The 18,569-nt window shown below is 46.1% G+C and overlaps 2 protein-coding genes across 5 annotated transcripts in view; one reads left to right on the top strand and one right to left on the bottom strand.

Moving 5' to 3' along the window:
• Nucleotides 1-18,569, bottom strand: part of GTF2E2 (general transcription factor IIE subunit 2) — a 77,762-nt gene that overhangs the window by 44,849 nt on the left and 14,344 nt on the right. The window lies entirely within an intron of this gene.
• On the top strand, nt 17,157-17,852 carry SMIM18 (small integral membrane protein 18). The gene has a single exon (XM_072625513.1). The coding sequence runs from the start codon at nt 17,178-17,180 to the stop codon at nt 17,514-17,516; it is 339 nt and encodes a 112-aa protein (XP_072481614.1). The 5' UTR covers nt 17,157-17,177; the 3' UTR covers nt 17,517-17,852.

Below are 18,569 nucleotides of genomic sequence, written 5' to 3'. Positions count from 1 at the left end.
AATGGAAAGATGGGCACATGGGGTAATGTGGATTTTCTAGCAGTCATGAAACCTGAATTAACACAGTGACAGCAACACTCCGGATTCCTCTCCTCCGACAAGCTTCAATCTGGCAGCTGGTAAGTCAGAGAAAAACATTAAAAAAAAAAATCCCATCCAAATCACTGCTATGATGAAATGTGTTTAATCAGGACAGTTACAAGCCAATGATCCAATGACCAAAAAGGGCCCTACGTAATCTCAAAGTTGTTCCTCGTTTCTCTGCATGGCCCATAGAAGCTGGGCTGCAATGCTCTGGCTGTAACCAGCCTTCTACAAAGAATGCTCCTCTGCACCCAGAATACTAGCTCTCAACGGTATCTCTCCACCGAACAGCCAAACTCCAGAACCTGGTCTGTCTTTGCTGGTAAATAAAGGGAAACTGAGCTGTTCCAACTACGGCCACGCCACAGACAGAAATGGTCCAGTTCTGAATACGGACCAACAAGTTCTTTAGGGACTGATGGAGCCCAAACCTTTTCTTCTCTCAGTTTTAATGCAAATATCACTTCCTCTCTTCCCTGTCTTAACCTAAATCATTATCTCCAGGACTTCCAGGAAGAAGGCAAAGACCCCAGAGGAGTCTGGCTCCTTGGGATGACAAAACACAAGTGGACAGCTCCTCCCCTGCAAAACTGCTAGGGGAACTCAGAGAAAGAAATGGCTGTCTCATGCATGGCAGGGGGTGATGGGAACGGAGAGATCAAGCCAAGTGTTTTAGGAATATTTGCTAAGAAAAAGAAGACTGAAAGGTCTTTTGGGGGGAGAGGGGGACATAAAGCAAGGCTTCCAAGCCCTGAGAAAACGTAAGGAATCACAGATTCAAGGAGCAAACCAGGACAGAATGCTGAGCGCCCCAGATCAGTGAGGAGTGTGTGAGTGGCAGTCACCATGAACAGCTAACATTTAGAGTGCCTCCTACTGTGTGCAGGCACTGTGCCAGGAAGTGCTTTACAGACAACCCCGGGAGGTAGGGGTTGTTATTCCCATTTTACAGCTGAGAAGACTGAGGCAAACAGGGTCACACAACTAGTAAGATTTAAACTCAAGTCTTTCCGATTCCAGGCTGGTGCTCTATCTACTGTATGACCTGGGTACCTACGATGAAAGATATCATTTACACAGTGCCTACTGTGTGTGAGGCACTGTGTTCCACAATTATCTCATTGGATCTTCACAGTAACTCTGGGAGACAGAAGCTATTCATCTTTTTATAGCTGAGAAAACGGAGGCAAACAGCAGTCAAGTAATTTGCTTCGGCGAGGGAGCGTGGGGGTCGTCACATAACTGGAAGTGTATGAGACTGGATCTGAACTCAGGTCTTCCTAGCTCCAGACCTGGCACCTTATCTACTGCATCACCAAAGGTAGGGTGGAGTCAGATTGTAGAGAACTGTAACTCAAAGTGAGACTTAGGCCACAGGAAGACTTTCAGCAGTTGTGTTCTGAAGGAGGGTCCAGAAAAGGGAGAAGAACCGAATGGACAAGGGTGGGCCCCTGATCAGATACGAAGGAGAACAAAGGCTCAGAAATAAGCTCCTGAGTCTCAGTGATGAAAGGATGGTGAAGCCTGAGAGGAAGATCACCAATTTAATCTTCAACAGGCTAAGCTGGAGGTGCTGATGAAACACATACAGGTGGAGATGTGGGAAGGGAGGTCAGGAAAGAGGTGGAGGTGTGCACGCACGCACACACACACACACACAAACACAGAGGCCACAAAGGGATCCAGGAAAGATGGCAAGCTAACTAAATCAGAGCACAGAGAGGCAGCTCAGGGCAAACACTGGCCCAGAAACCAAAGGAGCGTGCCCGCTGTCCCACAGCCCCACCACCAACAGTCACTTCCATATCAGGTCATCTTCGCCAATTTTAGGAATGGTTTTCGTTAGCAGTTCACGGCCAGTCTTCCATTTCTCTGTGCCCTTGCTTTCTCCTTCTATCCCAAAGAGCCATCCTTTGAAACAAAGTTTTTAAAAGAAAAAGAACAGAACAAAACCTCAGCAAAACTGAAGTTTGACACATTGGAAAACACCAGACATTCCACGCAAAGTTCCGTGTGGACCTCAACCCACGCAAAGGAGTAAGTGGAGGGGCTTGTGGAGCCAAGCTTATTTTTGTGATTTAGCAATATTTAGTTTGGGTTATTACTTCCCATTCACACTGCAGTCACATCAGTCCCTGCAAGGCTTCCCAACTGTCTCCATGCTGATCGTTTCTTACTGCCCAGGAATATCCCATCACATTCACCGACCGCTCCTGGGTCAGGCAGTCCCCAATCGGGGGCATCCCTTGTTACGGGTCCTTTTGCTACCACTAAAAGTGAAGCTGTGACTATTTTGGTAAATACAGAAGCTTTCTTTTTGGCAAATACCACACCCCTCTCTGGTGTAGACATGGAAACCATTTTATTTACATCACGCCAAACTGCTTCCTGGAATGGTTATACCAACTCCCGGACCTAAAGCAGTGCGTTAATGGGCCTGCTTTTCCAACACTGACTATTCTTCTCTGATGTCATCCTTTCCAATTTGCTGAGTGGGAGGTGAAACTTGAGGATTCTTCTGACTTACATTTCTCTTACTATTAGTGATCTGGAGAATTCTATCATGTGGTTGTGAACGCTTTGCTTACATTTGTTCCTGTCTAACGCCACACGCATCAAAGCAAAATGTCACAAGAGCACAAAGCACAGACCTCTTACAGCTGGAGGTAGTGGGTGGACTCTTGGCCAAACCAAGGATAAAGGCAATGACAAAAGTGAAATAATTTTGATTACACAAAGCCGAAAAGGTTTTGTACAAACTGAATGCATTTAGGATAAAGAAAGCAGTGAACTCAGAAAAAAAATCTTTGTGTCAAGTGTCTCTGAAAAAGCTTTGGTATCCAAGACATAGAGACACCAACGGAAAAGCGACCAAATGCCATTCCCCAACACACAAGCAATCCAAGGATGTGAACAACAGCTCTCAGCTGTTTTAATGTGCATTTGTCTTGTTAACAGTCGTCTGAGCATCTTTTCCTAAAGCTAAATATAGTTGATAGATAAATGGTACATACACTTTAAACCAGCATCACCACTACTGGATATGCTCCCCAAACAGATCAAAGACAAAGGGGAAGGATGCCTATGAAAATATTTATAGCAGCACTTTAAATTTTTTTAGTTGTTTCAGCTAATAAGTAGGTATTCCCCCCACTCCCAAGTCCTTAATCCCAATTTTTTCTTTTAAAAAATAAACTTATCCCTTGTAACAAAGACATAGTCAAGTGAAACTAATTCTTACTACGTCCAAAAACGTACACCTCATTCTACACCCTTCTCTGTGAAGAGTTCATGGGAAATCCTAGTTGTTCATGGCATTGATTAGAATTCTGAAGTCCTATGATGTGGCTGGTCTCTGCAGTGGTGGTGTTAATGTATAGGTGATTCTCCCCGGTTCTACTGAGTTCATACAAATCCTTCCCGCTTCCTCTAAAAGGACTCCTTTTTGTCATTTATTACACCACAACACTACTCCATTACATTCATAAACCAGAATTTGCTGAGTTCTTCCAAACTGACAGACACCATCTCCTTAATTTCTAGTCCTCTACTGACTCAGAACAGCTGCTAGAGATCTTTTCGTAATTACAGACCCTGTCCTCTTTCTTTGATGTTTTTGGGGTACGCAAGGCTGGCAGCGCTATAGCTGGGTTAAAGAACATGCAAGCTTTAGTGACTGTGTGCATAGATTCAGAGTAAGGAACCAATCCCCAGTTCCACCAAAGTGCATTAATCACCTGGTTTTCTGCAGCCCTTCCTTCCAAAAACTGCCATTTTAATTTTCTGAACTCTGCCGGTTTAAGGTAAAACCTCAGAGTTGCTGTAATTTATATGTCTTTAATTATTAGTAATTCACAGCATTTTTGCTGTGATAGTTTCAATTTCTTCCTTTGAAACTCTTTATTCTGGAGTTTTGCACAACATGATAAATCTGAAAATGTTTTACAAGAATGGTATAGGAGGGGCTGCAGGGAGGGAGTTTGGAACTCTTCAAACAAAATTCATGTTAAAAATAAAGAAGAAAAGAAAACTGCCAATTGCTATGGTCTGGATGACTTCTCCATAGGAATGGCTCTTATTCTTATCATTGTGGATCAGTACCTTAGGCAACATGAAAATGAAACCTTTATCAATCAGAGAAAACTGATACAAAGATTATTGCCCAGTTACCCATTCCCCTTCTCATTCCCACTCTGTGGGTTCTGTTTGTACAAAATCCCTGCAATTGCACATGCTGCACACACTGGTGTCCGGCTCACTTTGGGGGACACTCCCTTTCAGCCAGGCTTGCCTGTCTTGGCCCCACATTTCTGGTGCCCGCTGCACTGCTCAACGCTGCTCTCTTTTTTCACAGGGCTGGGGCCAAGGCTAGACTACCTGGACTTCACTTTTCTCTGAAATTTTCCAAGTGCCGAACAACCCTGGGTCTTCCAAAGCCCCTCCTCTGCCAGGAGAGCCTGTTGGGAGAATCTCTACACAAACCTGCAGCCCAAGCCCGGCTGGGTGCCTGAGAACAACACTGCTGCATCACCCACTGGCAGCTCTCAGAAACAGGCTGTAACAAAAGATGGCAGGAGACAGACGGAAAAGAGAGAGAGAGAAAGCAGGAGAGGAGAGAGAAGGAGGGCTGGAGGGGTTAAGGGAGAAGGAGATAGGAAAGGGGGGAAATAGAGATAAAGATGGCGAGTGGATGAGGCGCAAGAGGAGCCTGTTTTCTTACCCATGCCCCATCTGCCTTGGTTGCAGAGCCCAGTTCACCCCATTCCCACTTGTGATTCCTTCACAAACAACAGGCATAAAGACAGGAGGGAGCTGGAGTCACAGCACTTACTTAGCACCTACGACACAGTACTAGTTTCCTTTTCTTTCTCTTTTGATTCACCCCTCACGCTCCACACTCTGGGAAGGGGGGGGCGGCTTTGCTTATGGCAATTCCTCTCTGGAAGTTGTCCTCCCCCTGCCTCTTCACCACCCCCCACTGAATTAAATGGATTCTGCCCAACCACTGTGTGTGCTAGAGTGCTCCTTTATCCAGATGAGATCAAAGGGAGGTTCACGAGCAGCCCACTCCCCACCTCCGCCCTTTCCATGCAGGTTGGATCTTCTAAAGCACCCTGATTAAAGCAAACAGGCAATTCCACCTCCTTCCTCCCTTTTTCCAGCCCTAAGGAATTCCTGTCCTTTTTTCCCCCAGAAGATCTTTAGAATATGGCATCAAATCCCTTCCCAGCCCTCGGCAGGGCCGCCACTACACATTAAGATTGTGGACTTAGTACCTGAACTCTTTCTTTCTGACAACTGTAGTGGTCCTTTTTCTCTGCCCTAATGCCAGCCCCGTTAGCAAAGGTTGGATAAATGGTCAGCAGGGCAGGCCAAGTTTGAGGGGCCCCACCTCCATGTGGTCACCACAACCAGAACTAAGCTGTGGAAAGTCAATCAAGTCCCACAAAGGGCTTTTTGCCTTTTAAGGAAAATTAATCTCTCTTGGGAGGAATTGAGAATTCTACTCCTATCACAGGCTTGAAGCTTTGGATTTTGGCTCTGACATTCCCAGGAATTTCCATTTTGGGGTTTCTTTCAGGAAGGGAGCAGTGGGTTTTTTCTATTTTCACTTTGCCCTCTCATTTATTGAGGCATACTGGCTATTATCTAGACTTAAGGGATTCTAAGGTGAGCTCTACTCCTTTCGGTTTGATCTCTTCTCCAGGTAAGATTTTTTTATGAGCCTTTTCTCCATCTTTCAGTTTTAACACTTCTTGGTGCCACATGCAGTCACTGATTTCTGCCTAATCCTTGAGTGAGGTCTTTTACTTCCAAGACTAAGCTCTAGAGCTCTCATTTTCCTTAACTGATGATTTTTTACCTCCTGCTTCATTTCTTCCAGGAATGACCTAGTAGACCCTTTGCTTAAAGATGACAAGGAGGTAATCTTCTTCCAGATTTGTGACTGAAGCATCCTGCAATCCATAATGTTTCTTTACCATCTGGACTGTTTAGGACTCAGTTTTCCAGTCTGACTTCTGCAACAGATACTTTGGGTCAGGGCCAGGCTCTCAAGGCTTTCTCTGGGGGTTCCTTTCTGTTACCCGGGGTCTGGCCCATAACGGAGGCCAAGGACACGCTGTGGCAGGGAGGCAGGGCAGCAGGGGAGCACAAGCCAGAGAGGCCTGAGCCCCAAGGTTTCTGACTAGTTCAGCTGCCACTGGTCAGCTTCTGGTCTGGCCAGCACAGGAAGGCTGTGGGGCGCAGGAGGCTCTGGATTTCTCAGTTATTTCTTGATTTGGTGGCCCCTTTCTTATTGCTCTTTCTTTACACCCCACTCTGACACTGTAGCAGAAGCAGGAGAATAGTTCACACTGTGACCCTAACGATGTAAAAGAAAACAAAGCCTTCTGAACTCTGACTTGTGCAATCACCAATGACGCCAAGAAGCAGTGGTCTAGGGCAGTGCTGTCACTTGACTTGGAAAGCCCTTCTGGGCCAGACAGCACAGAATGAGGCTTCACAAAATGTATTACTTATAAGAGAAGGGAATCTAGGGGAGGAGAAAATGGTTGTTTGTGAGGGGAAAAAAAGAAAGAGAAAAACATCCATAATACATCTAAAGATATTCAAGAGAAAATAAAAAGTCCAAAACACAAACAACAGAGTAACTTATTTTTAGAAAAACACTATGTAAAAGAAGTTTAGTTGGATATTCTATCCTCTTTCTTTGCCCTCTGTACAGTGAAAAATGTCATGATTAAAAAAGAAAATTTTAATTTTTAAAAAAGAAATCAAGGGAGGAAGAAGGCGTTGGAAGCAGAGAACGATCATTGCGCCAAGAGCTCTCCCCAGTGTGGGTGAGACAGCGACAGGGCTGTGAGACTTGGCATTTGAGAGAGAGCGGATTCCCTCTGAGAGGACAGCACATTCAGCAGTATGGGCCCAAAACAAAATAAAGGGGGTGAAGAGGCGAATGGAAAGAATCCCAAGGGGTGTGCACTGGGAGATCTTCAAAGGCAGGCACTGGCTTTGGCCTTTCTTTGTATCCCCAGGACCGAGCAAAGTGCCTAGCACACAGCAGGTGCTTAATAAATGCTTGGAGACTCTAGGGACCAGAATCTTTTCACCATGTCTTGGCAGACTAGAGACACAGAAATCCCTGAATCCCCACTAGCCTAATGTTGGAATGTAACAAGGGGCATGCTGCCCTCCTGGAATCCTTCACACTGCTCTAAGCTTCCAGTCTGAAAAGTCCTGTATGCCACTGGTTATCAGAGAAAGGGTACGTTGGAGGCAGGGGGAGAAGATCTATGATCCAAAGATAAAAACTGAGCTGGTCGGGAGAGACCCCATAAGTGCCTGCCTGTTCCTTCCCAAGATGGGCCTGCCAGGGTCTGTCCTTACCAAACCACAGCCCCGGAGCGTGGCGGATACCAGAGCAGAAGCTGCCCTGGATGGAGACCTGCCCACGGGGAAGCAGCAGGCCCAGAGCATGGGCCACACTGCTCTGCTCAGTAAGAATGCATGCCTAACAAAAGATCTCAGCCCTTCAGTATTCACTGGCCAGGGATTCTTTAAGTGCCCAAACAACAGACTGAAACAATTATATAAAAAGAGATTTTACACAACCAAAGCAGTAAATACAAAAAAAGGCTAAAGGAAAATATATGAAATAAAAATCTGACAAAAATGAAAAACCCGGTATACAACGATAAGAAGCCGATAAAAGTCTGCACATAATCAACCACAACAAATTACCCTTTCCAACCAGCAAGAGAACTTTGGAAGTCCACAGTGGGAACACCATGGAAAGTGACAGTTTGAAAGAGGCACTCAGCTTTATCTATCAGAATGGCAGTATTTGAGATTTCAGACTTCCTTTTTCATTTCTGACTTGATCCCACGGTCCTTCGGACCATGCCCACCACCAGCAGTGGGGGCCCTTCCGAGCCCTCCAATACATGGCAGCCAGCTGTGTTCCTGGGGCCACTCGCCCTTCTGCAGAGCATCAGATCCCTGGGCCAGGCACATGGATGAAACAAACTTCACTTATTTATTCACATACCTGTAGATTTGATCAGTCAGTTCTGTGCGCTGGTTGCCAGGGCTCTTCCCAACCCTGGCATCTTTCTTAGCCTGAGGGTTTCTCTAGTCTCAGGGGAGATCAGCTTGGCAGTCAGAAAAACGTATCCATCATTAATTTAGTCCTTTATTCTTTTCCATCTTTCTACTATAAAGTAAAGCCAATCCTAGATGCAGGAAGGGCCTGGGGTTTTGGTTTGTTTCGACCTTAAGCAGAGGAAAACCACGCCCCATCCTTCAAGCTCAGTGACAAAAAAACAAAAACAAAAAGGAGGGAGGAGAAAATTGGGATCCAACTGGGTAGACCCGACAGTATCATTTAAGTTTGCGAAAGATTTCCTCTGGACTGTGGTGAGGCTAAATGCAAATGCACAAGAAGGCAATTGTCAGCTGCGTTATCATTGACCAATAGCAGCCCAGCTCCATCTTGACTGTGCAGCAGACTGCATTACCCACGGATCAGACCGGCGCTCCATCAGCATCCGCCGAGAACAGGTAGGTCTTTATCATTTTTATTATGGAGGAATAAAGCACTAGCTACATCTGAAAGACATTTTGTTATGAAACCAGGCAAAGCATTCTTCTTAGTGTCTATTTTTAAGCTCTGAATTTCTGACCCGGAAAGCCAGGCTTTTATTCTGTAAAAAATACCAAAGACTGTTTGTCTAGCCTGGACTCTCTTGTCCTCCGTGCCTTAATAGAAAATTGATGACCATGCCACCGTATGGGAAATTTAATCCTCCCAGTCCCTGGTCAGTAAATGGAAACGCAGATCTGACGCTTTCCAGCTGCCTGCCGATTTCACCTTCTGCAAGATATTTCATTTCAGCAGCATTCTCTGTCCTGACAAAGGCTTTCCTTGAAGAAAGATCTAGACTAAAAGCAAATACTGCTCAAAGATGATTTCGCATATGTACCAATTATATCAGGCTGAAACAAAGTACGCTACCTGTAGAAAAAATTTTAAAATAAAATAGGAAGATTAATGTAAAAATACAATCCATTTTTGAGCACAACACAGACAAAAGAGCTAAGAGGGGCATCTTGTTGTCACTTCACACATAAAAGCTTCAGACTCCTCTGTCGTTTAAGTGAAATAATTTTGCTTCTAACGGCATGATCCAAGTCAGAGATGATTATTAAATGAAGATGCTGAATGCCTATTTTTATTGGGGGGGAGGGCAGAAGGGAACGAGTCAATCATTTACATCCATCACATCGTGTGCGTACAGGGATGGCTGGGACTGTTCTTAAACTGACCATCTGGAATGAACAGAAACTACATTTAAAAATCACAACATGTCTCCCAGGGGTCAGTTACCGAAGGGCCAGCATTCCTCCCAGTGCTACTAAAGTAAGGTTCAACAATCGGAAGTCTCCGAATGACCAAGTGATCCATAAGGCTTTATTAGCACCTACTGTGCCAAGCAGGAAGCTAAGGGCTGGGGATGCAGGGAAAGGCAAAAACATCACCTTTGTCCTCCAGAAGCTCACAGTGTAATGGGAGAGACAACATGCCAACCAGCAGGTACATATAAGAGACAGGGGAAATGGGAGGCAGTCCTGGAGGGAAGGCTTTGGCTTTGGGGAGGCAGGAGGTGAAGATGAAAGAGGTGAGCCCTGCCTGCCTGGGGGACCACCAGAGAGAGGAGCCAGGAGGCCGGCATTCCCCGAGCACAGAGCACATGGAGGGCTTCCCGAGGAAAACAGAAGCTATTTACTATTTGGTCCTGGAGGTGACACTGGCGTGTAGGCTGGGAACTACAGTGTCAGAACTGACTAATGGTCGTGGAGCATGAACATCATCTTTGTTTAGTAGACACTACCGCTTCAGGATGGCATTTAAAAATAAAACAAACGACCCAGCCCCTGCCTTCCCCAGTAAATCTACACCTAGGTCTCAATCACTGCAAATACGGACTCGGTCTCATGAAGGAGCCCCACTCTTCCAACCCCTACGACACTATTCCCATGGGGGTGGAAATAACGATAATTTTTCACATAATTATAACTTCCTTCTGTGTGGATTCAAATATATGGAAATAGCACAGCGTTCATTGTGGCACTAATTGAAACCCAGCAGTACCTCATTGCTAAATCATCTTAAAAGGAAATTTTTGCAGCTACCTTTCCCTCTAAAGAACAAAAGTATTTATTCAGCTGCTCAGCAAATGACTTGTCAGTCAAGTAGCCAGACCTAGAAACCAGATCTCTCCTTCATGGTTCAGTCCAGCAGCGCTCTTGCCAATCACAGAACAATTAGGGTTCTGGATCCAAAAAGGTCCCAAGTAAAACAAACACTCTCACCAAATACAGAGAACGTATGAGAATAAAAGCGATTATACAAAAAACTAAGACTAAGAAAAGACTGATTTTGCCATCTAAAATCTGCCGAAATGTAGGTAAAAGACAGGAAGCAAGCTTTCCCCTGGCCTCAGCTGAAGAAGTACACGCAGAGTGACTCGGTTTAATCTGGGCTCCCATTTCCTCTCACCAAAGACTGCAGCACTGCCCACTTGACCAATTATTGAAACTCTGCAAACCAAGAGACTTCCTTTTAATGGGAAAATGGCGGAACTACTTAGGACCCAGGAAATGCTACCGTGCTCTACCAAGGGACCAATGAGATGGGGTCTAAGGACAGATGCAGAGGGAATTAACTAGGGACTGCACAATTTCTGCTACACCATCGTCCTCACCGCAGCACCGACAGTTCTAGCCGACTGAAAACTCCTCCACTCCCCGATCCACCATGACGGCGAAGAGAGCCTGGGCCCACTCCAGCCCACTACACAAGGAGATTCCACTGTTTTCTATTCCAGAGTATGTCCATCCCAGCCCTTGTGTAATGACCCTGCCTTCCCTGTGGCAATATTCTGCCAGGGAATTTTTAATGTTAGAAAGGTTCATAGGAAGAGAGGAAAAACTACACCACCAGCCGTAACTCTGCTACTCCCCAGACCCAAAGGGGGAGTGGGGAAAAAGGCTACTAAGGAACTGTCTGCTTTGAAAAAATCTGATGACTACTTTTTATAGTATTCATTTTAAATGTATCACATTCCAATGTTAATTTGAGAAATGAAAATGAAAAAATCCTAATGATACAATTGTCTTGTTTGTCATGTTTTAACTAATTCATCAGAGCAAAATAAAATGTTTTAAAATACTAATTACCACTACTCTTTAAAAATAATGATTCTTCCAAATTTATCTTCCTCTATACAATTTTCTAAATATCAAAGAAACTTACAAGGTCCAAGTTCCAATTCCTTAAAATATCTCTTAAGAATTATCCTGCAAGTTATTCCTTCAATCCAATTTGTAAGAAAGAAATATGAAATTAAACCAAACCACTCATTTCCCTATTCCCTTTCCAACAAACCCAATTTGTAATCCAAGGTGCATGGACAAAGTGTGTTCCACCCACAAAAAGTGGGTCACGCCATGTGTTTCATAGTAATTTGAAGCCTGCAAAAATGTTTGAGAGCCTGAAAAATCTTTCCAGAAAATCCTTCCAGCCTCACCATAATTTGACACAGGGCATTACTAAAGCGTTACTTCAAATGGATGAGGGAAAGCAGCCAAGGTCTCCCGACCTGGGCCTGCAGGAGTGGCTGCTGTAGCCATAGCCATCTCCCCAGGGTGTCTCAAGCAGCTTCATGCCCTATTCCTCTGGTACATATGTAGGTGTGTGTATATGTATGCATGCATAATCTGATACATATCGCATACATACATGTACTGTACTGGCCAGACTCCATCGCTGCAAAGAGACATCTGATGCAGGAAATGTGAACGTGACTTCTGATCCTGGTTCTTAACACGTGACTCTTGTTTTCCTTTGCAAGAGATCTCATTTAAAGGTGATGCCCGGTATCCATTGTTACCAGGTTTCTATTTTCCCCTGGTACTTTGAAAGATGCCAGAAGCTGAGAGTGAATGTCAAAAGTGGGCATGAATGTCACAGTCCACGCTTATCTCCCCTCCCCCAGGTTCCCAAGTAGGGCTGACCCTCCCACAAACAGGCAAACACAGCCCACTGGGGACCAGGGATTAGCATCTGTCCTTAACAGCCTAATTTCAATTCTCAAGGTCTGAGACCAAACTGAATCTAAGAAGGAAATAAGTGGACATTAAAAGGGCATTCATCAAGTCTTTTTTAAAAGAAAAATAATACTATTTTTTCCCCTGGGGGAATGGGGAGAAGTTATTTCACCCGTTCTGACAGACAAGCATTCCTTTAGGGCAGTTTTGGGCTGCAGTGAGGCAGGGCGGGTCAGCGGCTTTGTCCAGGGTCCCATGGACAGGACTAAGGGACAGAGATCAGATACGGAGACCCTGATTTTTCTCTATCCAATAATCAGGCTTCCATTACCATGAAAACACCTACATAAACCAACATTTCCAAGCAGCAGCCCACAGCCCTCTTACCTCAAACAGTATCTGATGTGATACAATTCCAATACAATAAACTCAATTACCAGCATTGATGGAGGGGTACAAAAACATAAACGACCCAAGATGATTGTCCAGAAGTCAAATGCTATTTGGCTCAATGTGATTTGGTGCTTTCACAGAGCTACCCCCATGGGCACTCAACAGCTGTTAACTTCATTGAAGCCTCAAGTTTTCATTTGATACCGAGAACAATCAGGAGACCCTGACTGGTGGGTTGGGAGGGAGCTGGCTGGGTGGCCGCTCGTAGGGCACCCGTGACCTCACTGGCAGCCACCAGCGTGCAGCCCCCAAGGCCACCCACACCTACCCTTTGTTCATCTCTCAAATGAACCAAGAGCCTTTCGAACCTCATTTTCAGATGGGAAACTAACTACCTGAGCAGTCCAAAAGAGAAGCTTCTGCATACTCAGCAATACAACACAAACCTAACTTTACCACCACCACCGTGGTCCTCTCCTCCCAACCCAAAAGCAGCAAACAGAATGCAGACAGCCCTGGGCTAAGTCTCCCTGGGCTGAGGCCTGCTTCATTAGGAAGTGACCCTGCACAAGTCACTGCTCTAGCCTCAGTTTCCCTGTCATAGGAGGGAAGTGGTAAGATCTCCTTAGAGTTCAGACTAACTCAGAAGATACAGTTCATTAAAACAGGCAAAGAGAATGGCTTTGGATTCAATAAGCAGTTAGTTGACCCTCAATTCTCCCTTTCTTGTGGTTGAAGGAACCACGAATCCTGGCTTTGGAGGAACACATCCTTGAAGAATCAACAGGGAGGAAAGTGGAACAAAGCTGGGAAGGAATTCTGGGAAGCCAGGAGATGCATGTTGAATGCCAGAGCAGGGGCTGGGGTCCTTGCCCCGTTCCCTTCATCTCCTTCCCCACTCAGCTGTCCTCCCTGTCCTGCTGCCTAGACTCCCAGGGCCTAAGGCCACACCACTCCCGGTCCCTCAGACTCCCCTCCTTTGGGGCTCCCCTCTCTGGTGCCACACAAGCCCTCAGCCACCATCTGCATCTCTCTACCTGTTAGTCCCACCAGCCAGCCTCCTCTGTGTACACAGTCCCCTCCAATCCATCCCACCCAGAGGCACTGCATTCTTCTCTCTGAAGAGCAGCTCTAAGCATACCACTCCCTTCCCTGTATAAGTCATTCATGGCTTCCCACTGCCTCTGAGGTCCTCAGCCCAGTCTGGAGGCCTTTCCAGCAGCTGCCTCCACCCTGCCTCTCTTCTTGCACATTCCAGGCAAACTAAGGCAGCTTTCGCAGTCCTTTGGGGACATTTCCACTACCCAGGGGCACACAGCCCACCAAAGTCTACCTGTTGGGAGACCTTCTTTTCCTCTGTGAAGGCTTCCCTGAAACCCCACTTCCAGTGGCCTCCCTTCCACTGCCCAAGTGTTCTCAGAGCACCAGGTCAGAATTTCCTCTGCCTTGTCCCCATTTGTATACACACCATGCCCTTCCCCCTGAAGATCTGAGGTTCTATGCCATCTTCTTATGCCCAAGTATCTAGCACAGTATGGTGTAAATAGAATATTAAACAGGAAAAATTAAGCCAAAGCCTGAATTATAACCTCCACCACTGCCCAATGAAGTATACTGGCATTTTAACCGGTATGAGGAATGAAAAGTCTTACAGAATGAAGCTCTTACAATGGATCTGAGACAGGCAATAGCAGAAGAAATGAAGGTGGGGTGGAATGGCAGGGAGGTGAGTAAGGAAAAGGCATTGATTAAGGCTCTAGTATCTACCAGGCAGTGTTCAAGGCGCTGGGGATACAAACACACACAAGCAAGAACGTTCCTGATGTCGAGGTGCTTCTAATCTACTAGAAGAAAGACAACAAAGAGGACTGAGGAAGATGGTGGTGAGCATGAGGGCACAATTTAGAAATGGCAGGGTCAGGATCCAAGTGAGCTAAGGTCAGAGTCCAGCATCCCAGGGCAGAGCTTCCTCCTATGAGCCTTCCATGGGTCAGTTAAAGAGTCACACTGCCTACTATGTGCCAGGCTCTAAATGCTAAGTGCTGGTGATACAAAGACAAAAACTGGCTCAGCCTTCAAGGAGATCCCAGTCTAACAGGGGAGACTGCACAAGGCAGACATGGGGAGAGCGGAGGTGGTTTCGGAGGGAAGGCACTAGAATTTAGGGGGATTAAAAAGGCTCAATGGAGACAGTGGTGTTTTAGCTGAGGCCTGGGAAGCCAAGAGGCAGCGGTGAAGAGACAGAGCACACCAGACTAGGGGCTGGCCAGCAATGGAAAGTGGCGCTATTCCTTGGGAAAGGAAGAGTCAGGAGGTCAATGTCACTGGAGCAGAGAATTTGTAGATGGGAGTAAAGCAAGAGAAAATGGAAAAGGCACAAGGAAGGGCTAATGAAAGGCTTTTCCTTGTCATTCAGTTGTATCTGACTCTTCATGACACCAGGCCCTTCTGTCCAAGCTCATGCCGTTTCCCATGACACCATCTCTTCATCTCATCTTCTGCCGTCCCCTTCTCCTTCTGCCTCAATCTTTCCCAGCATCAGGGTCTTTTCCAGGGAGGTCCATCTTCTCATTATGTGGCCAAAGTACTTAAGTTTCAGCTTCAGGACCTGACTTTCCAGTGAATGGTCTGAATTAATTTCTTTAAGTACTGACTGGTGTGACCTAAAGTCTTCTCTAGCGCCATAATTCAAAAGCATCAGCTCTGCGACAGAAGCTCAGCTTTCCTCACAGTCTACTTCTTGCAGCTGTAAATTGGTACTAGAAAAACCACAGCTTTGACTCTATGGACTTTTGTTGGCAAGATGATGTCTCTGAACACTAACAGGGAGATTTTCTATTTGATCCCAAAAGCTGGAGGAGCCACCCACCTCCAGTGAGGGCCAAGGGAGCAGTGTGAGAGGAGATAAGAGGACATAGTTGTGTGATGGTGCAAAGGCAGAATCACCAGGACTTGGCAACAGATTGGATAAGGGGAGCAAGAAGAGGTAAGGAGTGGAGGGTGATGCCCAGGCTGCGAGCCCGGGGAACTGGAAGGATGGTGGTGTCCTTGACACCAAAAGGGAGACCTGGAAGTGGGCGAGAGTTTGGAGAGGAAAGATAAGAATGGGCTCTGTCCACAGGACATCCAGTTCAAGATTTCCAAGAGGTAGGGATGTGAAACCAGAGGTCGAGAGAGAGGTTAAGGAGGGACAAAGAGCTCTGAGATTCATCTGCACAGAGATGATGACAGAATCCATGAGATCTGATGAGATTACCCAGTTAAATAACACAGGGAGAAGAAAAGCGGGTTCAGATACATATAGTTGGGGGCCATGACCTGACAAAAGATCCAGCAAAAGAAACTGAGGAGCCACCAGAGAAGTGGGGGGAAGCAGAGAGCAATGCCATGGACCAGGCAGCATGTTAGCCAGGGAAGTCTCAACACTGGAAAGGAAGCCAAAACAAAACATCTGCTTTGGGCCCCAGATCATCATTTAATTTTGAAAAAAAGGAGGGAGCAAGTTTAATGTGAGGAAAAAAGTGTTTTCACTAAATAACGGAGTTTCACTTGACCACAACAGGCAAGGATGAAAGCGGTTTATTTATACGCTTCATTGAAACAACAGATATGTTCCCAACTCTCCAACAACCTGGGTATTTCAGCAGACAGAGCGTGTGTGTCACATGGCAATTCTGTCCACTGTACATGATCTAACTGTTCTGCCTTTGTGTGTCGGGCGAGTGAAATTCTGAAGCTATCCTGGAGACTGTGGGTCTAGGCCGTGGGTGTCCACAACCTCAGGTGGGTCTCCTTATTGCCTCTGCCAAAGGCCTGAGGAGACAAAGGCCAGAGGCCCCAAGGCAGAAGCTGGACAGAACAGGGAATCCCTAACTTTTTGAGACTAGATATCAGTTAGTACTCTGGAACCGAAATTTAATCAATAAAGCAAATGAGACCTCTGGGGACCCGAGTGTCCATTTTGAAAGGTGCTTCCCCAGGTTTTTCTAACCTCTACACCAGCTACAGGAGAACTCTGTTCACAGAGGCTGATGGCTATAGTCAGTGACTGCCACAGTGTTAGTCCCCCTTGCAGAAGACCACTGTTGCCGCTCTTTTTTTCCTCTTTTTTGCCTCTCAATTGCTGTCCTCCTGACCTAGATCCTCTGACCCAGTAGAGTCTCAGAGGCACATAAAACAGGTAACCAGCATGAACGAGCACCAAGCAGAAGGTGCGCAGGGATCCTCACCAGGCTTCTTCCAAAGGCACAATGTCCTGAGATGCTGTGACTCCTTCACCACTGTTCACTCCTAATTCAGCGGCCTCTTCTTTAACAATTCTGCATGTGACTGCCATATCTGCACACACATATCTGTATCACTCCAACTGCCGATCAGAGCTCATTAGAGTTTATAGCCCACGTTAGTCTGCATTGCACACAGTGAAACACTTATCCTACACTGCAGAGAGGTGTGGTGTAAGGTGTCAGCACCATACACATCTTCCAAGGATTCTCAGTGACACCCAACTCCATCTATAAATCTGTACATCTCAGTCCTAAAATCGTTTTTATCTTTCTTCACAGACTCCTTTGAACCAATCACAAGTGATGGAATCAGTAAACACAGCAGCTCTCAATGCCACTCTATGGAACGAGACGCTGAGCACCAGCAGTCCGCCCACCACCACAGCGGCGGCCTACCAGTACATCGGCTTCCAAGTCCAGAAGGTTTACCCTTTCCATGATAACTGGAACACGGCCTGCTTCATCATCATGCTTCTGTTCATATTCACAGTCGTCTCTCTGATGCTCCTGGCCTTCATTTACGAGGTACTCGACTGCTGCTGCTGCGCCAAAGACAAGACCCTGAGTGACTTGGAGAGCGAGCCAAGCCCTCTGCAAAGCATGATGGACAACATCCGGAGGCGGGACACTGAAGTGGTTTAGCACCAGGGTGGGGAGGACGCCACACAGATCCAAGACAGCGTGTTGGCACAAGGCCTCTGAGCTCCACTGAGGGGGAAAGCGGGAAAAAGAGGGGGAGGGAGGAGTCTTGAGGCCCCAGCCCCCACCGGGACAACATCCACCCCAGACAAGCACATCGAGGAGCCTGGGGGCTAGCAGAGTTCGACCATCATCTTCAGTTACCCTTCTGTAAGAACATGTCGTAGTGCAAGTTTAACGTGTCCCTTTCTGAGTGGGTTTCACTGTATGTATCCATGATATAATCCTGATAAATACGTCTTGAAAATTTCACGTGGGCTTTGTCATGGTCTTCCCCCAAACTCCCATTTTATAGACAGTTACCTGAGGACCACAAAATGCAAGGTCAGACCCAGGCAGGGAGATCTGCAGCAGGCGCAGAATAGGAACCCACATTGCCCAAAGCTTTACCTCTGGGTGTCTGCTTCTTTGCCCCACCTGCAATTCAGCATCTCTACAATTTGCACTGAGCAGTAAATCAGAACCAGAGAATACCAGGGCATGGGATGACTCACATCCTGATACATACGATACTAACTCGTATTCTAATAATTCACAAGACTATAAAACCAAGTACTATCCCCTTCCATAGACCCTTCAGCACCCACATACTCACCCGCACCCAAAATGAAAGAGATCCCACTAGTCTCAGATTTCCCACTCCTTCTATAAAAACGTTGGCATTTTCTAACTTTCTAAATTATTTTTAAAGCTTTAGCAAGCATTGATACAGTAAGTTCAACATTACTAACATCCCTTGAGCCAATCAGTAGTGAACGGCTAGCCAGAAAAGCAAGGAGAAAATGTATTTCCTTCCCTTTCATTTGGAGGGCTGGCCACAGGTGCTGAACCTCTGGATGCCAGCAGACTCTGCCGATGGCTTTGTTACCTTTGCTCAAGCTCTTCTCTCCTCCTTTTGGGTTTTGTTTTAAACAAAAATTCTCTGGGGAGATTCAGATTTGAAAATGAAGGCAACATTAAAAAAAGATAAAATTAAAAAGTAATAATAAATGGCTA

Source organism: Notamacropus eugenii, chromosome 7 (assembly GCF_028372415.1).
Source record: "Notamacropus eugenii isolate mMacEug1 chromosome 7, mMacEug1.pri_v2, whole genome shotgun sequence".
Classification (NCBI taxonomy): Eukaryota; Metazoa; Chordata; class Mammalia; order Diprotodontia; family Macropodidae; genus Notamacropus; species Notamacropus eugenii.
Note: the sequence above shows the minus strand (reverse complement) of the source record. Positions and strands in the feature narration are given on the sequence as shown.

Bases quoted from the DNA above. Each gene is read 5' to 3' on its own strand.
- SMIM18 (XM_072625513.1), top strand. From the start codon at position 17,178: ATGGAATCAGTAAACACAGCAGCTCTCAATGCCACTCTATGGAACGAG.